Source organism: Hyperolius riggenbachi, chromosome 6 (assembly GCF_040937935.1).
Source record: "Hyperolius riggenbachi isolate aHypRig1 chromosome 6, aHypRig1.pri, whole genome shotgun sequence".
Lineage (NCBI taxonomy): Eukaryota > Metazoa > Chordata > Amphibia > Anura > Hyperoliidae > Hyperolius > Hyperolius riggenbachi.
In genome coordinates, this window is record NC_090651.1 from 223,158,290 (window position 1) to 223,180,588 (window position 22,299).

At 43.4% G+C, this 22,299-nt stretch overlaps 1 protein-coding gene across 5 annotated transcripts in view; it reads right to left on the reverse strand.

Annotated features, from left to right (window-relative positions):
- Nucleotides 1-609: 609 nt before the first annotated feature.
- VPS13D (vacuolar protein sorting 13 homolog D) overlaps nucleotides 610-22,299 on the reverse strand; it is a 410,462-nt gene continuing 388,772 nt past the window's right edge. For all 5 annotated transcript variants that reach the window (XM_068240470.1, XM_068240469.1, XM_068240471.1 and 2 more), the window contains 3 exons: nucleotides 14,958-15,089; nucleotides 9,280-9,520; nucleotides 610-3,804 (listed from right to left, as the gene is read on the reverse strand). In XM_068240470.1, coding sequence (XP_068096571.1) covers nucleotides 3,673-3,804; nucleotides 9,280-9,520; nucleotides 14,958-15,089 — 505 coding nt within the window. In that variant the 3' untranslated portion in view covers nucleotides 610-3,672. The remainder of the gene's footprint in view (nucleotides 3,805-9,279; nucleotides 9,521-14,957; nucleotides 15,090-22,299) is intronic.

Sequence of the window (22,299 nt, forward strand, 5' to 3'; positions counted from 1 at the left end):
TGGCCACTAACGATACAAATTGCCAAATGATCAATCAGGATCACTAATGGACAAGAATCTTCTAACCAATCCAATACAGTAAGGTGTTCATTGAGGTTTCTCAAACCTTGATCACCTATGTATAAGAAGGAGACCAGGAGCCTAATGGTGTAATATTGTTTGGTAGATTGGTGGTAATATAAATTGTGAACATTAATACGCACAAAGGTGGGTTGCAGTCCCTGCAACCATTGCATACACTTAGAGGGTAATAACCGTCCCCGCTTTGTTTTTCTAGGCCTGTACAGGAACCGGACATCACTCTCCTCAGAATCTTTATTATTATAAAACCATAAAGTGATGACCTCTGGAAGTGTAAACTAACAAACATAGGGGGTTGGAGGTGCCCAATATATACTGACTATTCTATAAGGTATAGATGAATAACACCAATAAATTGGGAACTATTTTATTCAAGCACAATTGTAAGGATGACAACGCATTTCATGGATCATTCGCCCGCTTCTTCAGGTCAATTGCAAAGACAAGTGTCTTAATCATGGCTGTACAGAGTCTGAGCACCTCTATAGTGTAAGGAGGCACCCACGCTCCGTACAGACATAATTAAGGAACTTGTCTTTGTAATTGAACTGAAGAACCAGACGAACAACCAATGAAATGCACTGCTCGGATCACTGTCTCATCCATCTTATCTCCACCTACCGGAGACGCCTGGAATCAGCTAAACCCACCACTAAGTCCATCAAGGTCTGGTCGAATGAGGCAAAACTGAAACTACAAGCCTGTTTTGAATGCATCGACTGGAAGGCCCTGGAAGTGCCAAACTTGGATGAATGGGCAGATAACGTGGCCTCATACATCAGTTTCTGTGAGGACTCCTGTGTACCAACAAAATCCTTCAAGCTGTACCCGAACAACAAGCCGTGGTTCACCAACAAGCTACGGCAGCTGCAGAGGCGCAAGGAGGCTGAAACAACCTCAATCGAGAGATGAGAGCTGCCAAAAAAAAAAAGAGTATGCTGATAGAGTGGAACACAACCTGCGCTCAAATAACTCACGTGCCGTATGGAAGGGGCTGAAGGCCGCCACTAACTACAAGCCCCAACCCCAGCAGGCAACACCCAGCCCGACACTAGCTGAAGAACTCAGCAGATTCTACTGCAGGTTCGAGAAACAGGGAGGATCGGAGGGGAACCCGGGACCGGCTACCCCTCCTCTGTGCCCGGTAAACTACAACCTGCCCTCTCCCTCGGTGGTGAGCGAAGCTGAGGTCCTGCGCCTCTTACCAACACTTAATGCCAGGAAAGCCTCTGGCCATGATGGAGTGTCTCCAGCCTGCCTGAAAACCTGCTGTCGGCAACTTGCTCCCACCCTCTTCGCCATCTTCAACAAGTCACTGGAGGAAGGCAAGGTCCCCACATGCTTTAAGAGGTCCACCATCATACCTGTCCCTAAGAAACAAGGGGTCTCTGATCTCAACAACTTTAGACCCGTTGCCCTGACGTCCGTAATCATGAAAACCATGGAGCGTGCAGTCCTAGCCTACCTCAAGCTCTCCACCTCACCCGCCCTAGACCCCTACCAGTTTGCCTACAGGGCAAACAGATCCACGGATGATGCGATCAATATATGCTTGGAGCTCACCAACGACCACCTGGACAGACCAGACACGTACGTTAGAATACTTCTCCTGGACTTCAGTTCAGCCTTCAATACCATCTGCCCACGCATTCTCCAACTGGACTTTGCTGCACTTGGGAGTCCATCCAAGCCTTCTACTATGGATAACAGACTTTCTCACCAACAGGTCCCAAGTCGTCAGACTGGCCGATATCCACTCACAAGCAGCGATCACAAACACAGGTGCGCCCCAAGGCTGCGTCCTGTCACCACTGCTGTTCTCCCTCTACACGAACAACTGCAGATCAGAGGCCGATTCTGTAAAGGTCATCAAGTTCGCCAACGACACCACCATCATTAGCCTTGTCACCAAGGACAATATCCAGGAGTACCGCCAACAGGTGGAGAGTATTTGCAACTGGAGCAAGGAAAACAGGCTGGTGCTTAACACCGCAAAAACCGTGGAGCTTATCATTGACTTCAGGAAGTCTGCTCCCCCCCGCCCCCTATTTACATTGACGGCACCAAGGTAGCCAGGGTGCCATGCGCCCGGCTTCTGGGTACTATGATCTCCAGGGGTCTCAGCTGGAAGCCCAACACCACTGCCACCGAACGGAAAGCCCAGCAGAGACTCTTCTTCCTCCGCCAGCTGAGAAAGTTTGGCATGATTCAAGAAATCCTGACCAACTTCTACACTGCCACCATTGAGTCAATCCTCTGCTCCTCCATCTTGGTCTGGTATGCTGGGGCCACCGCCAGTGACAAACTTCAGAGGGTCATCAGGTCAGCGGAGAGGATCGTTGGCTGCCCCCTCCCCTCTCTTGACCTGCTATACAACAACAGACTGAAATCCAGGGCTCTGAGGATTGCAAATGATCCCTCTCACCCAGGCCACCGCTACTTCAGCCTGCTGCCGTTGGCCCGGAGGCTTCGGGCCATCTCCACAAAGACCACGAGACATCGGAACTCTTTCTTCCCCTCGGCGGTCAGCCTCCTAAACTCCCTACACATACTTCCATCAATGCAAGCCCGGACGAGCTGCGGGGCAGTATAGTGCAATGCACAGAGAAATGCATAGTGGAATGCAACAAAATATAATGCTATCTTGTGCCTACGGCTCGCTGCTATCTATGTTTTTTTTACTCTATCTATGTCTCTATCCTCTCTCTGAGCCTGTATTGTGCCAAAAACAATTCCGGGCATGACCCAGTCATGCTTGGCGAAATAAAGTTTTTCTGATTCTGATATTCTAACAATTGTGCTTTAGAAAAAACTGTCCAATCAGATGAATAAAATCGATCCGATTTTCATCTGTTAATGGTCCCAAAGGATTGTTTCCAATCATTCATACGAATGATTCGAAATGAAGGATCGTTCGCATAATTGTATTGTTAGTGGCCACAATTAGAGGATATGAAGCCTATTAATTCACTGGGAACCCACAACCTCACTAAAGCTGTTCAGCATACAAAATGGCCTCCTTCACTGTTTGGAAGTGACAAGTGTGTTTCAAGTTTACAATGTAAACAAAATGTGACACACACTCACTCCAGTTTTTATATTCACCTATATTTACAATTGCTGCAGATATACATATGTACAAGTTAGCAAAATAAAGGTCTTTCTTCAAAATTGGTACAACTTTAAATGTATATATATTTATAATTATACACATTTTATTAAACATTTCTATCCTACTATATAAATTACCCCTAAATCAATATACTTGAAAGGCAGTAGTACTTGTCACGCTTACAATGACCGAACAGCATATATATATATATATATATATATATATATATATATATATATATATATATATATACACAGAATATTATACTTTATGGATGATTTATCAAGACAGGTGTGAAGAAAACTGGTACATAAGACATAAGTGGTTAAGTTTCATGGAGCAACCAATTCTGATAGGTTGTTCTACTCCACTTTTGCACCAGTTCTCTTCACCCTGTTTTGATTAATCAGCCCTTTTGTATTTTTGTCTACGTGACAGATTAGGAAAAGTGGCAGGGTGCTTGCAGGCAGTCCTATGCTTTAGGCGTTAATGTCCAGGTTGTCCTGTTCCTCTGTTTGTCTTAACATCAGCTGCTGCTCATAATAAAGACTTTTTGCATAATTGACTTCTTGGGATATTTTCACAGCCAGTGTTTCAGACTTGACATGGACCTGAAATAAAAATACAGAAGGTTAGTCATGTGATAGCTGTGTGGTTGTGGACAGAACCATATTTACAATTAAGCCCTTGTGGGGCAGGGCTACTTGGCACTTTTAGAGCGCAGCAAAAAAGGGAAATCTTCAAAAATGTTATTGGGGAATACAATGAAGTAAATAAAAATGAGAAAATACCTCAGACACAAATGCGCAAGCACATGGCGCTCTCAAGAGATGCTCCAATAACTCGCCACAGGAAGTGACGTCACATATGTAATAAAGGCTTTTCTTTTTCACAGGCCAGGCATGGGACAAGTAGCAACGCCACTTCCTACTGTACATTCTGTATAAGTGTATGCTCCATTACCATTCTCCTTACATTCTCCTGACGTTATCCTTTGTTTTAATTTTTAACCCTCCACTTTTCCAATTCTCTAGGTGGCTCTATGTTTGCCCTTTACTATGGCATTATTAACACATTCATATGCAGTATCCATGGCAAAGCTAGCCATACATAATACTATCTTTACAAATCTTACCACATCTATGTAGTATAAGGGACAACAGATAGATCAAATTGATTGCGTAAGCACTCATACTACATGGAAGTGGTAAAATTAGACAAGATTGCACATCCAAAATTGCAAGATCTATGGTCAGCTTATGAAAATAATATAATAATATTAAAATAATAATAATAATAATAATAATGTCTGATCTAAACTTTGAACTATTTTTAGATCGTTTTTCTGATCAATATTCCAATATTTTCATTCAGTTCTATGAAATGAGATCAAAAACGATCGAAAAAACAATAAAAAAAAACTATTGGAAAATCGATCGAAATTCAGATTGGACATTTTGGAAATAATCGATGTGGCCGGTAAATCTGGCAGAAAATTGTGTGGTGTGTACCTAGCAGTAAATATGGTCCTTATATTTGTACCTTATGTCTTGAAAAATACATCTGGGACGTGTTGAACTTTGCCCTTATTGAAATGTGAAATAGCGGACCCATGAAGGATATATAATGAGTGGAAATGGCTGGCTGCTCCATAAGCTAAAATCCTCCTGATGAAGGCCATCGTTAATTGGGCAACGCTAATACAGGACTGGAACTGGGCATGCAGTGAAAGCGCTCAGCTGCTGCCCGTGAACGAAGCTCCAAAGTCCTATAGTGCCGTCACCGTGTAAGCTAATCCCAGTGTAACCCAGCTGGGCGGAAGTACTGAGAGTGGCTTGCTGAGCCTGAAGGGCGGAAGTGACGTGGCCCGTACGAGATCGCCGGCGTGGAGTAGATGCCTGGGAGTTGCCGCTAAAAAAGCAAACAGTGCGCTTGTTGAGGAGCGCTGAGGAGAACTATTTGAGCTATTACTAATATCACTTCATGTGGAGACGCTACCTAATGCTGATATAAGGACACGTGAGTCTCTATAGCCTAAGCATACACCGCTTATGAAGGCGGGGGTTAAGGAAGTGTTATTGTCTATAAGGAAGCACCACTGATAATGTGGTGAAGTGGATGTTTTTTTCTGGACATTTTGAACATTCCCCACCAAGGGCATATGTGGGATTAGTTATGATTTTAAAGAAATACGTTTCATGTGGGTTTATGAATAAAATAGTATTTGGAATATTTAGCGCGTGTTATTCGTTGTTAATTGTTTTAAATATGGTCCTTATTGCAGACCTTGGCAGCTGATCTGTATCCACATTCAGCGGCGGCTCCAGCTTCAGAATTTTGGGGGGGCTCAAAAGGGGCACAATGGCTGGCTGGCGGGGCTCAAGGGGGGAACTTGCCGCGACAGGAGTGGGCGTGGTCATGACATAATGTGGGCGGGGCTAACTGTAATCTAGTTGTACCAGCTAATGTGGTTACATTAAAAAAAAATATGAAGTAAATGCATGTAATGACAAACACCCTTTCAATAATAAATGCACGTAATGACAGACAGCCTTTCACCAGTAAATGCATGTAATGAGAGACAGCCTTTCAATAGTAAATGCATGTAATGAGAGACAGTGTTTCACCAGTAAATACACATAATGAGAGACAGCGTTTCCCCACTAAATGCACATAAGAGACAGCCTTTCACCAGTAAATGCACCTAATGAGAGACAGCGTTCCGCACTAAATGCACATAAGAGACAGCCTTTCACCAGTAAATGCATGTAATGAGAGACAGCCTTTCACCAGTAAATGCATGTAATGAGAGACAGCGTTTCCCCACTAAATGCACATAAGAGACAGCCTTTCCCTAGTAAATGCATGTAATGAGAGACAGCCTTTCACCAGTAAATGCAATGATTGTAGAGAAAGAAAGCTCATATACACAGCACCACTCATAATAAATTCAAAATATAACAATTTTATTCCAAAATTTCATGTAGTAATAAATGACATAATGGGAAGTTCAAATATGTATAAAAACAAAAAAAGACCACATAGTCCTAAAACACCAGCTGCAATAATTCATATACTCTAGACATATGCTTATATATGCGCACACATGTAGAAACACGGAATAATTCCTATGAAAATATGCCAGACTGGTGGGCAGTAAATGCACATAAGAGACAGCTTTTCGCCAGTAAATGCACGTAATGAGAGACAGCGTTTCACCAATAAATGCACATAAGAGACAGCCTTTAACCAGTAAATGCACGTAATGAGAAACAGTGTTTCACCAGTTAATGCACATAATGACAGACAGCGTTTCCTCAGTAAAAGCATGTAATGATAGACAGCCTTATACCAGTAAATGCATGTAATGAGAGACTGCGTTTCACCACTAAATGCACATAAGAGACAGCCTTTAACCAGTAAATGCACGTAATGAGAGACAGCCTTTCACCACTAAATGCACATAAGAGACAGCCTTCCACCAGTAAATGCACGTAATGAGAGACAGCGTTTCACCACAAAATGCATGTAATGAGAGACAGTGTTTCACCAGTTAATGCACATAATGACAGACAGCCTTTCACCAGTAAATGCATGTAATGATATAGATGTCCCCAGTATATGTAGCCAGGGGTATGTGTGCCCAGTATATGTAGCCAGGGGTATATGTGCCCAGTATATGTAGCCAGGGGTATATGTGCCCAGTATATGTAGCCATGGGTATATGTGCCCAGTATATGTAGCCAGGGGTATATGTGCCCAGTATATGTAGCCAGGGGTATATGTGCCCAGTATATGTAGCCAGGGGTATATGTGCCCAGTATATGTAGCCAGGGGTATATGTGCCCAGTATATGTAGCCAGGGGTATATGTGCCCAGTATATGTAGCCAGGGGTATATGTGCCCATTATATGTAGCCAGGGGTATATGTGCCCAGTATATGTAGCCAGGGGTATATGTGCCCAGTATATGTAGCCAGGGGTATATGTGCCCAGTATATGTAGCCAGGGGTATATGTGCCCAGCATATGTAGCCAGGGCTATATGTGCCCAGTATATGTAGCCAGGGGTATATGTGCCCAGTATATGTAGCCAGGGGTATATGTGCCCAGTATATGTAGCCAGGGGTATATGTGCCCAGTATATGTAGCCAGGGGTATATGTGCCCAGTATATGTAGCCAGGGGTATATGTGCCCAGTATATGTAGCCAGGTGTATAGTTGTCCCCAGTATATGTAGCCAGGTGTATAGTTGTCCCCAGTATATGTAGCCAGGTGTATAGTTGTCCCCAGTATAGGTAGGGTAGGACTTACCATGTATAACCAGGTGTATAGGTGTCCCCAGGAGGGGTGGTAGCGGAGAGAAGAGGAAGCCGTGTGGACAGCGGCGGAGAAGGGTGCCGTCTCCCCCCCTTCCCTCACCTTGGGGCTCCCACTCTCTGCCTCGTTCCCCCCTCAGATATCAGCGGCTGGCGTCAGAAGACTTCTTCTCTTCCCAGCATGGGAGAGAGAGATCGATCTGTGCGCCGCTACTCAGGTCTAGACTAGACCAGAGCGGCGCAAAGATCAGCCGCACTGGGAAGAGAGTGAGTCTTCTGATGCCAGCCGCTGATATCTGAGGGGGGAGCGAGGCAGAGAGTGGGAGCCCCAAGGTGAGGGAAGGGGGGGGGGGGGAGACGGCCCCCTTCTCAGCCGCTGTCCACACGGCTTCCTCTTCTCTCCGCTTCCACCCTTCCTGCTGCTTGCCAACCCGGCGGAGGGGGGGGGGGGGCTTTTGCCTGGGTAAGCCCCAGTGTAGCGCCGCCACTGTCCACATTGCAAATTGCCAACCTCACTTTATGATTCCTTTGGTACACTTAAATAGGAACTTTACTGAATATAACTTAGTGAACAAAATAGCAGTTTTTTTTTTTTTTTTTTACAATATCCATTTATAAATTATTTAGTAAAGGTTGGCCCACTGAAAATATTTTACCTCACGCTGATATACATTTTCTATCAGTGATGCTGAAATATTTACTGCTGGCAAGGTGAAGAACGCCTGACTTACGAACGACCCGCCGATACGAACAGCATGGATTCTGTGTTTCCATGGGAACAAGTAATTTTTTTTTTCAAATTGGACTTGTAGGGCAAAGTCCTGTTCATGTGCTAAATGGGAAAGGGCAGATGGACAAAGAGACGGCACATGTTGAAGCGATTTCTGTCGAAAAGATTGAGGAGAACAAAGCATTTGGGGGTCGCTGACATTTAAAAATCTGGCATTCCAATCCAGATCTTTGAAGAACAAGGGACACCCATGCTAACCTACAAATAAAAAACACATATATAAGTAGAGAAATACTAGTTCTTCTTACATAACTGATGTATTGCACTGTTCACGTTATGATTCCTATGAATTTTGTAAAGGAAAAGCAGAGAATCCTATTCTAGGCAGTTTCCATCTTTGTTACCTTCGACCTCCTGATATCACTTCCTCCCTCACTTTTTTCTCCTCTAGCTAATTGTGTATTCATTACCCACCCTCCTCCCAGAGTCTTCAGACACTCCCACTGAGGTCTATACTAGGAAGTGCACTGCCTTATGTCATTAGAAGGAGGGGGAACTAAAGGGAAGAGGAGGAATATATTATAGATAAAAAGACCCCTAGCATGCAACTGTTTGGCAATGCCACTTAAAGGGCCAGTGCTCCTAAGGTATGTGATAACTCCAAATCATAACTGCAGAAAAAGCTTTGAATGCAGGATTAGCATCTTTATCACTTAATACACTCAGACCAGTTGCTGCTGAAATTTGATTTTGATGGTGACAATCCCGCTTTAACTAAGCTGAGCAGACACCTGTACACATGCTTAATTCTAGACTAACGGGGGCCGCATGCAGTCGCTTTGCCAAGCTTAGGCTAGCTGCTAGTATGTGTATGCACCTTAACAGGAGTTTAGAATGTCTTTAAAAACACTTAATAGAAACCTGCAAATTGGAGGAAGGAAGATGTAAGAAGTCTGACTCCTGCAGCACAAGCTGAAGAGGAGATTTTACCGGATACTGGCATTTATTTTACCAAATACTGTCATCGGTCAGCACTTACCATTGGTTTCTGGTGAGATGGTCCTGGGATGGCAATTCCGCTACTCGAATTTTCTGCTTTCTTGGTTAGTTGAACATAAATTTTCCCATGATCTTTTGAAACAAGGCAGTGGTATAAATCATCATATTTAACCTCCAGAAAGATGGCATCCCGGTCCACATACTCTCCCCATTTAAGGAAATAGACTGTTTTGGAGGATATCAGCACACAGTAGCTGTCTATGTGCTCAACGGCAATAAAACTAGAAAAAACAAAAGGTGTTTTCCAATCAAATGACCATTATATTTACACTTTATTGTTATATGAAATGTAAACATCATTTCTATACTAAATGGGAACATTTGCAGAAACTACTGAATGTACGAAATCAAATAAATCAACAGATTCCACTGATATTAAAATGTGCAATTTAATTTAAATGTATAATAATTTTAGAATCTGCAAAAGATGAAATTATATTTACTTTCTTATGTTCTGATACTTAAAACCTTACATTTCATTTCTTATGACTGCACTGTGGCCACACTGCCAGATGCTAAAAATGCCTGTGTGTCCAAGAGCATAGGCTGCTTTGTTATGTCCTGTGGTCAAATTTACCTCTCTACCTTGACTCATCACAACAGGAATATGTATGCCATAGGACATGCTGCACACACCCTACACATCTGTACACAGAAATTAGATTATTCATATCAGATTTAAAGGCGGTTTGTCTTCCTAACATCTAGAGCTGCTTCTGCTCAGAGAGATACTATTGGCCAGGCTGGACTTCCATGTTTGAATTCCCCAACTTCTTCACATGGCCCCTTTCATAAGAAAGAACATTCCCGTTGAGCCAGGCTGCATATATGAACAGCAATCATTGGTTAGGAGGAACGGTGGCAAACAATGCTTTGCCAACTACCATCTTTCATCTGTGCCAAGGTCTGATTTTTTACTAAGTGAATAATTAAGACCCATTATTGACTCTCTGAGCCCAGGACAAGGCATAGATCTGGAGAGTCATGGTTTATATTCCACATCTGCTATTTCCAGCCCAGAAGGGAATAAAAGCCTGAAAGTATCATTTGAATTCACAGAAATGGAGTTGGTTAGATTAGTTACAATCTCTGATCCCTCACATTCCTAGTGAATCTCTGAATGCTTAGAAATAAAATCTGAAAGCAGATGTTATTAATGACTATTGGTATTCAGTGAACAGGGCATCCAGACTGCATCAGACTTGTCACTGACAAAGTATCCCCTTGTGTGATACACACACGTCATTCAATGCTTGACAGGGCTTCTAAGTAGGGAGGAGGCACCCCAGAAAAATAAAACAATTTAAGAACAGTTTAACATCGCACTCTAAAGCCTTTTACCATGGTTGCTGTTTAGTGAGTACCATAAGCATATACCGTGCCCACCTTACTGACTTACTACACAATAGGCTCTATTCACAATCCTTTTCCGCATGCGGAAATGCGCTTGCAATAAATACCCGACTGAAATGAGACCATCTTGACATTCACAAAATTGCATGCATGAACATTTACTGCATTCGTAAAATTTAAGGCATTAATCATCCGCATGCGTAAAAAAAATGCAGTAAAAGTCAGCAAAAGTCGGTAGTCAAAATTCAAAAAAAAAAAAGGGGGCGCCTTATTTCTGACTTAACTACCGATTTTTTATCACCTACTAGTACTTGGTGATATATTTCGCTTCCCATTGACTTAAATGGAGTCTGGAGCCTTGGATGCTGTGTTTGCTGAATTTTAATTTTTTTTTTGGACAAGTTTTTTTATGCCACTTTTTTCCGCATGTTTACTATGTAATTACGCATGTTTCCCAATTTTTTTTACGCATTGTTCCCGCATGCGGGAAACATGCGGAACATTTTTAGTGAATGTGGAAAAAATGCGGAAATTATCACTGGCGGTAATATAGCGGTAAAAAGTCTCTTACCGCATGTGTGATTGTGAATAGAGCCCTATAAGGTAATTCCTGTTCTTTCCTGTGCTCTTTTACATTTCCTGGAGGATCAGCCGGTCTTCAAGACTCCCACATCACATGGCAAGTGGGAGGAAAACAAAACCACACAGCTTCTATTGCAAAAATATAAACCCATTTCATATATTACTTTGGAAGACACATCTGGCCTTTTAGCCTCTGACGTAGTCCTGCTGCTACACATGCTTTACTGGAAACTTCTAGAACTGCTATAGAATTGGGGGGAGCTCTGCCCATATCCCACTAACATCAGAAAGGAAGAATGGTGACTACACAAGGCTTTGCAACAACACTCGAAAGTCACTGTGGACATCACCTGATCTGCCGCATGCTTGTTCGGGGTCTATGCCTAAAAGTATTAGAGGCACAAGATCAGCAGGACAGCAGGGCAACTGGTATTGCTTAAAAGAAAAGAAATATGGCAGCCCCCACATATCTCTAGCTTCAGGTTTCCTTTAAAGAGACACTGAAGCGAAAAAAAAAAATGTATGATATTATGATTTGTATGTGTAGCATTTGTATGTGTAGCATGTGTAACAGCTAAGAAATAAAACATTAAGATTAGATACATCAGTGTAATTGTTTCCAGTACAGGAAGAGTTAAGAAACTCCAGTTGTTATTTCTATGCAAAAAAGCCATTAATCTCTACGACTTTCAAAGTCGTGGAGAGGGCTGTCTTCTGATTTTTATTATCTCAACTGTAAGTGAACAGTTTTCTTTTTATCTGCCAGAGGAGAGGTCATTAGTTCACAGACTGCTCTGAAAGAATCATTTTGAATGCAGAGTGTTGTGTAATCTGCACATATTAGAGAATGATGCAATGTTAGAAAACACACTATATACCTGAAAATAAAAATATGAGAATATTTTCTTTGCTGCTAATCTTCTAGTAATTATTCATAGTACACAACCAATTCATTATATCATATTTTTTTTTCACTTCAGTGTCTCTTTAAGGCCCTGTGAGGGTTTGTTCACACCTAGGGAATTTTTGCCTTTTTTATAGCGCTGGCGATTTTGAAAAAAAACAACAACAAAAAAAAAACGCTTGTGCAATGATTCCTTATGAGAGTGTTCACATCTGAGAGTTTTGATTCCGACCAGCTCACCAAAGCGCTGCCTGTACTATTTTTGGGGCGATTTCCCTATAACAGCTGGTATAGGGAAATTGCAATGCTTGAAAAAGCTCTTGGTATAGCAATTTTCCGGGCGCTTTTAAGAATAAATTCATTGAATTTATTATTTTCCGGGTCAAAGAGTTCACTTCCTGACTTGCGTCAGGAAGTGAACAAACACATCACTCTGCAAAACTGCAAAAAAAAAAATCGAAGCAGGCAGGTAAGCGCTGGGTGAGGGAAAAGAAAAAAAAAAATCACTCACAAAATCGAAAATCGCTGGCATCGGCTATTTTGATTTTAGATGTGAACAAAGCCTAAATGTACATTTATTCTTCAAAAAACACGTGCGTCTGCAGCTATGAACTATACTTAACATAAAAACAACAAAACGCTCGCAAAAAATGGTGCGGCTTAATCCACAAAAGCGTGATAACTGCTATCACGGTAGTTATCACGCAATCTGCCACGCATGAACGTTTGCGCGCGTAAAGGATTTCTCAGCGTGATAAAAACGTTTGCACGCGATCACGTGAGCGTTTCACGCAAATGTTCATTTATTATGCGGCGTAAACCTTTACGCACGAGGCAGATCGCATGATAACTGCCGTGATAGCAGTTATCACGCTTTTGTGTATCAAGCCCAAAGTGTGAAGGAGCTCATTGATTTCCATGGGCAGTTGTTTTAAAAGCATTTTGCCATGCAAACATGCGAATTGTGGACCCTGCACCTTAGTGAGTGAGTGTGAGCGAGCGTATATATATATATATATATATATATATATATATATATATATATATATATATACATATACACATACACATATACATATATATATATATATATATATATATATATATATATATCCCCTTTTTCTGTCTTAACACCATATTTTTCAACTAGGTGTAGGCCTCTTTCACAGTGGGATGTTAAAGTCGCACGTTAGAAAATGTTCCAAGGCAGACTAACGCACAGCAATACAAAGTCTGTGCGACATTCACAGTGCACACGTTGCGTTGTGTGTAACATGTAGCAATATTTAGAAAAAATTGCATGCTGTGCGTTTAGCAACACATTTGCTGCGTTATGTGTGTTGCACATGCTCAGTAATTTTTTTTTTTTTTTAACCTCCTTAGCGGTAACCCCGTGTGTGACACGGGGTAAGCCGCCGGAGGGTGCCGCTCAGGCCCTGCTGGGCCGATTTACTTAATTTTTTTTTTGCTGGACGCAGCTAGCACTTTGCTAGCTGCGCCAGCACCCCGATCGCTGCCGCCGCGCGCCCGATCGCCGCTATCCGGTGCGGCGCGCGCCCCCCCCCCCAGACCCCGAGCGCTGCCTGGCCAATCAGTGCCAGGCAGTGCCGAGGGGTGGATCGGGTCTCCCAATGACGTCCCGACGTCGCTGACGTCATTCCGCCCCGTCGCCATGGCGACGGGGGAAGCCCTCCAGGAAATCCCGTTCTTTGAACGGGATTTCCTGATCGCCTATCGCCGGAGGCGATCGGCGGGGCTGGGGGGATGCCGCTGAGCAGCGGCTATCATGTAGCGAGCCCTCGGCTCGCTACATGATTTAAAAAAAAAATAATTAAAAAAAAACTGCTGCGCTGCCCCCTGGCGGTATTTTTCATACCGCCAAGGGGGTTAATGTAACGCATGCTCCGTTTTCGTTCCATCAGTATGCAACGAAAATGGCGCACCAAGAGACACATAACGTAGTACAAAATAATGTCCAATTTTATAACCTACATGCGCTGCGTTAGGGGCACGTTGTGCGACCTTAAAGAGAATCTGTATTGTGAAAATCGCACAAAAGTAAACATACCAGTGCGTTAGGGGACATCTACTATTCCCCTCTGTCACAATTTTGCCGCTCCCCGCCGCATTAAAAGTGGTTAAAAACAGTTTTTAAAAGTTTGTTTATAAACAAACAAAATGGCCACCAAAACAGGAAGTAGGTTGATGTACAGTATGTCCACACATAGAAAATACATCCATACACAAGCAGGCTGTATACCTTTTGAATCTCAATAGATCATTTGTGTGTTTTTTTCCCCCTGCAGCTCTCATGCACTGAAGTGACAGGCTGATCCTTTCTTCCTGCAAACAGCTCTGCCTGTGTCTGTAATTCCTCAGTATGTGAAAGCCCAGCCAGCTCAGAGGACGATTTATCCAGCTTGTAAAAGATGAGAGGAGAGAGAAGCTGCCCTAATCTAAATAACACACAGGCAGTGTGCATAGAGGGGCCTGGAGGGGGTTGTGCATAGTAGAACCACGACACTGAAGAACTTGGCAGCCTTCCAGACACAGGGCGACAAGACAGGGGAAAGATAAGCTGATTTATTACAGAGCTGGTGATAGTAGAAAGTGCTGCAGTAAGCCAGAGCACATTAGAATAGGTTTAGGAACTTGTAGGATGGTAAAAAACTATATGCAATTTTTGTTACAGAGTCTCTTTAACGTCATATCAAATGCAACGTCTTAGTGTGAAAGAGCCCTTAGTTTACCCATTCCCATCTCAGCGCTTTCATTTGACCCATTTCTAGATTGTAAAAATTGCATTCATCAGCACTTACAACTCATCCTGGATGTTATCTGTCAGTCGGAAGAGCTGTTCTTGCCCCTCAGCCTGGATATCAGAGTATCGTGGGAGGAGTCCCTGGGGACTTGTACAGCATCGCGGTCTTCTCACTCGCTGAGTCTGCATTCTATAAAAAGACCAAGACAAGAATTAACATAAGTAAAGTCTCTTCCAAATATAACATCTCCAGCTGCTCTACTTTCAGTTACAGTAACAATCAAATGTCTCTCCTAAGCTGAAAATTAAAATTCAATTAAGGTTAAGGGCTGGTTCCCACTTACAATCGCAAAACACAGTTGCCTAGCAATTTTTGCAGTGATTGTACTTTTACAATTTTGTTCAGGCAACGAGAAACGCATCACGATTGCTACAAAAGTGTCACACAAGTTGCAAAGTTGGGGTGAGAATAATCACAATTAAATATATTGTCACAGCGCTTTACTGATCATCAGCGATAAGCAATTAGCTGGTAAAATCAGAAAAAGTGCTTTAGTGTGAACCAGCTCTAAGAATTCCAAAAGAGATGCCATTGGCAGATGCAGCAGTTGTAAAACCTAATTCAGTGAATGGTCATGTTGGATTGCCTGCTACCCTACCTAGAATACACAAATACAAGTGTTTACAAACATAAAAGTACATCATTTCTGCAGTTCAATCATGTAATCACATGGCCCTATACTGTCAGGCTACCTGACAATAGCATGAAGTGTGAGTGCAATCTGGCTCTGCCTAATCCCAGAAGATCCTGCAGCAGAGATGACAGCCTGTACCACCACCTCCTCCTAAAGGCAATGAAGAGCACTGCAATAATGTAGCATCCTGCCTCTACACAGCAGAGAACAGTCACCGTTGGTTTCAAAATAGCATGTAAAAGGACTTGTGGGGAATCACTGCAGGGCGACTAACTCCAAGAACCAGACAAAAATGGCATGGCACAGTCCCCATTAAAGGGAAGGTTCAGGGAGTGGGAAAAAAAAATCCATATCCACTTACCTGGGGCTTCCTCCAGCCCGTGGCAGGCAGGAGGTGCCCTCGCCGCTGCTCCGGAGGCTCCCGGTCGTCTCCGGTGGCCGACCCGACCTGGCCAGGCTGGCAGGTCGGGCTCTTCTGCGCTCCAATCTGCACCTCACGGGGCGCGCTGACATCATCGGACGTCCTCCGGGCTGTACTACGCAGGCGCACCTTCTGCCTGCCATGGGCTGGAGGAAGCCCCAGGTGAAGTCTTTCTTCATAGTGGTACATTGCTGGTAAAGTAGTTTTGCTGGCATTTTTGAATCTTAGTACAAGTGTCAGAAGAAGTCGAGTATCAAGACTACCCATCCTGACGTAACATTGTTAATTCACAGGTTTATTGTCATTGTAAGGACTAGGGATGGTCAATGACATGCAAATAATTCCAAGTTGCGGCAGGATATGCATAATTTACATGCAAATTTATGAAGCTTGAAAATGGACCAATCAAATTCCCCTATGGCAGTATGCAACTGCATCATATTCTAGCTGCATAAATATGTATACATTTGCATAATTCTGCAGCAGGAATTATTGGCATCTCATTGACCATCACTAGCCAGGACAAATTAGGGTTAGGTGATAGAGTTAGGCTGGTCAGGTTAGGTTAGGCTTTGACAACAGTCTAGGTGATCTGTTTAAAGCGGTTTTTAAAATTCTGACAAAATTTTCAATAAAAATGTGTTTTCCTACTTTTTATAACCCATATAATTATCATATTTGCTTTTGTGCACAAGTATTAATATTCATTTAGATATTATAACTTCCCAAAGTTCAGATAATTTACTTTGAAAGCTGCTGTTGCATTTTATTTAGAACTGTTGTCATTCTGTTTTAAATGCTGTCAGCAGTTATTTCTGATCTGTTTTTCACTTCACCACTCATCAGCTGAAGTCCTGCACAGCCAGAGAATGTTTACATAAATGTATCAAGTAAAGAATGTGTACACAAGATAAGATTATAAGCAGTTCGGATGCGGGTTCTCCCTGCAGAAGAAAGAGTCAGCCCTGTGTTGTAACCCTTTGAATGCGGTTTTACTATAAAAAACAAACAAACATTGTGTTAGTATATTATATGCCGTAAATAATCTTTCAGAGAAAAGAAGAAATTCTGGGTTATATTCCGCTTTAAGTTAGGTATGTCTAAAAAGGCTAAAGTTGGGCACCAGTGAAAGTTTAGGTTAGTGATAGAGATTTATTTTTTGTAAAAGTTGTGATCATGTGAGAGTATTAGGTTAGGGGTACATTGGATTGTAGAGAGAAAGAGAAAGGAAAAGGCCAATGTTAGGGAATGGTCAAGATTCCAGGTTAATTTAAGTGTATAAAAAGTTGTTTAAATTGGTTACTGTTATATTTTGGGTGTATTATTGAGTGCTACTATGTCCAGGGGTGGTGCTACACTGGGGCATGCAGGGACACTGTCCCCCAGGGGCGAACCGCCTATGTCGCCAGGTGACACCGCTTCCTCAGGCAGTGCCATGTGTCAGGAGGGCATCACGATTGCCCCAGTCCTTGCACTGAAGGGGGTTCCGCTGTGAGCAGCAGGGGGTAGCAGCGCAGGAAGGTGGAACAGCGGGCACAGGGGCAGGAAGAGGGATGACCCCCCTCACTTGGGTCCCCTCCTTCCGCCCTACCCAAACCAGATATAAGATCAGTGTCAGTGGGCGGATAATGACAGACCACTTCCACGTTCCAGATACCGGATCACTGCGTGCCACAGGTCTCTGCCTTTAATGCCGCTCACTGTACTTCCTGATTAGAGGAAGCACAGTGAGCGGCATTGAAGGCAGAGAAGACCTGTGGAATGCAGTGCTCTGGCATCTGGAATGCAGAAGTGGTGAGTCATTCCCTGCCCGTTGCTGCTGACACTTACCTTATATCTGGAGGGGGTAGGGAGGAGGGAGGGGACTCAAGTGAGGAGTGGGGAGTGGTCTGCCCCGTCGCTGTGTCCGCTGCTCCTCCTTGCAGGCTACCTATACTGGGGACACCTATAGCTGGCTAGTGGCTACCTAGACTGGGGGCAACTATACTACCTATACTGGGGGCAACTATACTACCTATACTGGGGGCAACTATACTAGGTACCTATACTAGGGCACCGATACTAGATACCTATACTGGGGGCAACTATACTAGCTACCTATACTGGGGACACCTATAACTAATTACCTATAGTTTGCTAGTGGCTACCTATACTGGGAGCAACTATACTAGCTACCTATACTGGGGCAAATATACTACCTATACTGGGGGCAACTATACTAGCTACCTATACTGGGGACACCTATAGCTAACTACCTATAGCTGGCTAGTGGCTACCTATACTGGGGGCAACTATACTACCTATACTGGGGCAACTATACTACCTATACTGGGGCAACTATACTAGCATCGGGAATTTTGTTGCTTGTCCCCATATCGCTCGCCATTATCGCCGCGCACCAGACTGACCACAGCAGACCGACATCTTGCAACATGTACAAACGAGTTGGCATGCATGATCGGGCATGCATTAGGCGGTACCAATTCTCATTCGATTCAGATTATAATAATTGAATCAGATGGTTGATCGGCCGCCAAGTCGCCTGATGTATGGCCACCTTAAAGTGGATCCGAGATGAAAAACTAACTATAACAAGTAACTTGTCTAGATATCTTATCTAAAGTTTAGATAGTTTACATAGCAAATATATCTGCAAACAGCTTTAATAGAAAATGATTATTTCTTCCTGTGATACAATGACAGCAGCCATGTTGTTTGTAAACATTACACAGAGGCAGGCTTATCTGTATCTTGATCACTAAGCCTGTGAAAAAAACCTAATCCCCCCTCCTACCTCTGCCTCTGAAATCAATGGCTAGTAAAAACTCCTCCTCCTCTTCCCCAGACCGAGTTCCCATGAGCCCTTGCTACTGCCAAGGCTCTCTGAAAACCTGTGGGCGTGGTTTATTTAGTTTATAGGGAATTAGAGTATTAAAACAAAAACAAAAAAAGTATTTGGCTTGAGGAATGCCCTATAAACAATAGGAAAGGAACACAATTATGCAATGAGTAAAAGTTCACCTCGGATCCACTTTAAGAAAGAGAGAGACACACTCATGACTGCAATCTTCTGTCATAGAAACATTCTATCTTACCCTATACAATTTCAGCAAAAATGATACAAAAAAATTATAACCTCTGCTGGTGCCTGTTTTGTTAAAGTGTGAGAAACAATATGGACCTAGTCCCCTGAAACCACTGCCAAAATCCAGTCCCTCTATAAGAAAAATGCTGAAATGGGGAGTTTTTTTTTTACATTTGACTGATCTGAGTCTATTTCAAAGTACAGCAGACCATGGAGTCATATAACAAAATTCATCCAACACTTATTTGCTTGAATGTTTTCCATCACTGGCACGAAAAACACCTTTCCATATGAAAATGACATCAATCTAGTGGGAAAAGGAGAACAAAGAACGCTATGGATTAGTTTCATTGAAATCTACCTCTCCTGCTCGCTCCACAGTACCAATTTATGAGAAAACGCAATAAAATATCCTCCTGCATATGGAATAAAGTTCTTCGGGCTCCAAGAAAGTTTAGTGCTAAGTTTAAAGGAATGTATACAGAGGAAGTGGGGAGAGGGGGGTACGAGCCCTTTAGAACAAAGATGCTTCTGTAGCTGGCTATTTGGTAGCATAACATTCAACTTGGTAATAGTGTTCGTCACTGAGGTCCTCAAGCCTAATGAGTTTTATTCCTTTAGAAGATTCTTCTAGTGTTCTACAATGAACACTATGGACTGTCAAAGACCATCAACGCTTGCCAAATGGGTCTGTTTGGTCTGGATGGCAAGTCACATTCCTCACGACTTGCAATTTTTTCTCTCCATATAAACTACAGTCTGTTCTACTGTCTCAGGTTTCTCTCTGTAAATAATAAGAACCACAGATGAATCGAAAAAAGCTGAAAATTTGAAACGCAGAGTGGAGCCCAGTGTGGCCCACATCTGTGTTACATTAAAACGTGCACTCAACAGATTTTCTGATTCTTTTTTAATAAGGACACAAAGGCAATACAAGACCGAAATGCCCTGGTGTCTGCTGGTCACAGCAGGGGAGAGAGCAGCTCAATGAGGAGACAAAAGAGACCAGGGATGGTGTCAGAAAGTTCAAGCATGAGTACAGAGCCTGACTGGGAACGGAAAATGCAGCTTTAGGCTGAGACACCCTTATGAAAGTACTCAGGAAGTGTTATTAGATTGGGCACTTGTTTATGTATATCTTTTTAAACTTGCTGCCTTTCAAAAAATATATTAGCTGTGAATTTTTTTTATTCCTTGTCTGGCTAGCCAGCTCTGACTACAGGAGTTCCTTGGGGATTAGACCAATGTATTCAAATTGCTGTTTGATGTAGTTGTAGACAGCAGAATAGGTTGGTTTTTTAAATTTATTTATTAGCACAGCTGTGGGAGATAAAACCCAATTTAAGTAAATTACATTATTCTTTTACCTGAGATCCTGTTTTGATTGTTAACTAGGTAAAACATTTTAAAAGTGGATCCGAGATAAACTTTCACTCATTGCATAATTGTGCCCCTTACATATAGTTTAGAGGGAATTCCTCCAGCCAAATACTTTGTTTTGTTTTAATAACCTAATTCCCTATAAACTAAACAAGCCTCGCCCAAAGCTCCTCCAGCGCCTAGGCAGTGGCGTACCTAGGGCATTTGGCACCCGGTGCTGGGTATTAAAAGACCCCCCCCTAAAAAATGGGCGTGGCCACAACCTGCGGCGTGCTTCGCAGCAAAAAAATGGGCGTGGTCATGACCAGATGAGGGCGGAGCTAACTGTATTTTAAAGTATTAGCTAGTACAGTTTCCCCCAGTATAGCTGCCCCCAGTGGAGCTAGTACAGTTTCCCCCAGTATAGCTGCCCCCAGTGGAGCTAGTACAGTTTCCCCCAGTATAGCTGCCCCCAGTGGAGCTAGTATAGTTGCCTCCAGTATAGCTAGTTTAGTTGCCCCCAGTATAGCTAGTTTAGTTGCCCCCAGTGTAGCTAGTATATTTGCCCCCAGTGTAGCTACTATATTTGCCCCAGTATAGCTAGTATAGCTGCCCCCAGTATAGCTAGTATAGCTGCCCCAGTATAGCTAGTATAGCTGCCCCCAGTATAGCTAGTATAGCTGCCCCCAGTATAGCTAGTTTAGTTGTCCCCAGTATAGCTAGTTTAGTTGCCCCCAGTATAGCTGCCCCCAGTATAGCTAGTATAGCTGCCTCCAGTATAGCTAGTATAGCTGCCCCAGTATAGCTAGTATAGCTGCCCCCAGTATAGCTGCCCCCAGTATAGCTAGTATAGCTGCCCCCAGTATAGCTGCCCCCCAGTATAGCTAGTATAGTTGCCCCCCAGTATAGCTAGTATAGTTGCCCCCAGTATAGCTAGTATAGTTGCCCCCAGTATAGCTAGTATATTTGCCCCCTGTATAGCTAGTATATTTGCCCCCTGTATAGCTGCCCCCAGTATAGCTAGTATAGCTGCCCCCAGTATAGCTGCCCCCAGTATAGCTAGTATAGCTGCCCCCAGTATAGCTAGTATAGCTGCCGCCAGTATAGCTAGTATAGCTGCCCCCAGTATAGCTAGTATAGCTGCCCCCAGTATAGCTGCCCCCAGTATAGCTAGTTTAGTTGCCCCCAGTATAGCTAGTTTAGTTGCCCCCAGTATAGCTAGTATAGCTGTCCCCAGTATAGCTAGTATAGCTGCCCCCAGTATAGCTAGTATAGTTGCCCCCCAGTATAGCTAGTATAGATGCCCCCAGTATAGCTAGTATATTTGCCCCCTGTATAGCTAGTATATTTGCCCCCTGTATAGCTAGTATATTTGCCCCCTGTATAGCTAGTATAGCTGCCCCCAGTATAGCTAGTTTAGTTGCCCCCAGAATAGCTAGTATAATTGCCCCCAGAATAGCTAGTATAATTGCCCCCAGAATAGCTAGTATAATTGCCCCCAGAATAGCTAGTATAATTGCCCCCAGTATAGTTGCCCCCAGTATAGCTAGTTTAGTTGCCCCCAGTGTGAGGAAAGCCTGGAAGGAGGGGTGGCGGGGAGGGGGGCCGGACCCCCCACCTCCCTCACCTGGGTCCCCTCCTTCTGGCGCTTCCCCCTCCTAATTAGCAGCAGCGGGCAGGAGCGGCGAAGAAGACTCACTCACCTGCTCCTGGCGATACCGGCAGCGCATAGCGTCATCCTCACGCGACGCTGGTCTCCGACTTCTCTGTTGCTCACTGTGCTTCCGCCAATCAGGAAGCACAGTGAGCGGTGGAGAAGGCGGAGACCAGCGTCACGGGA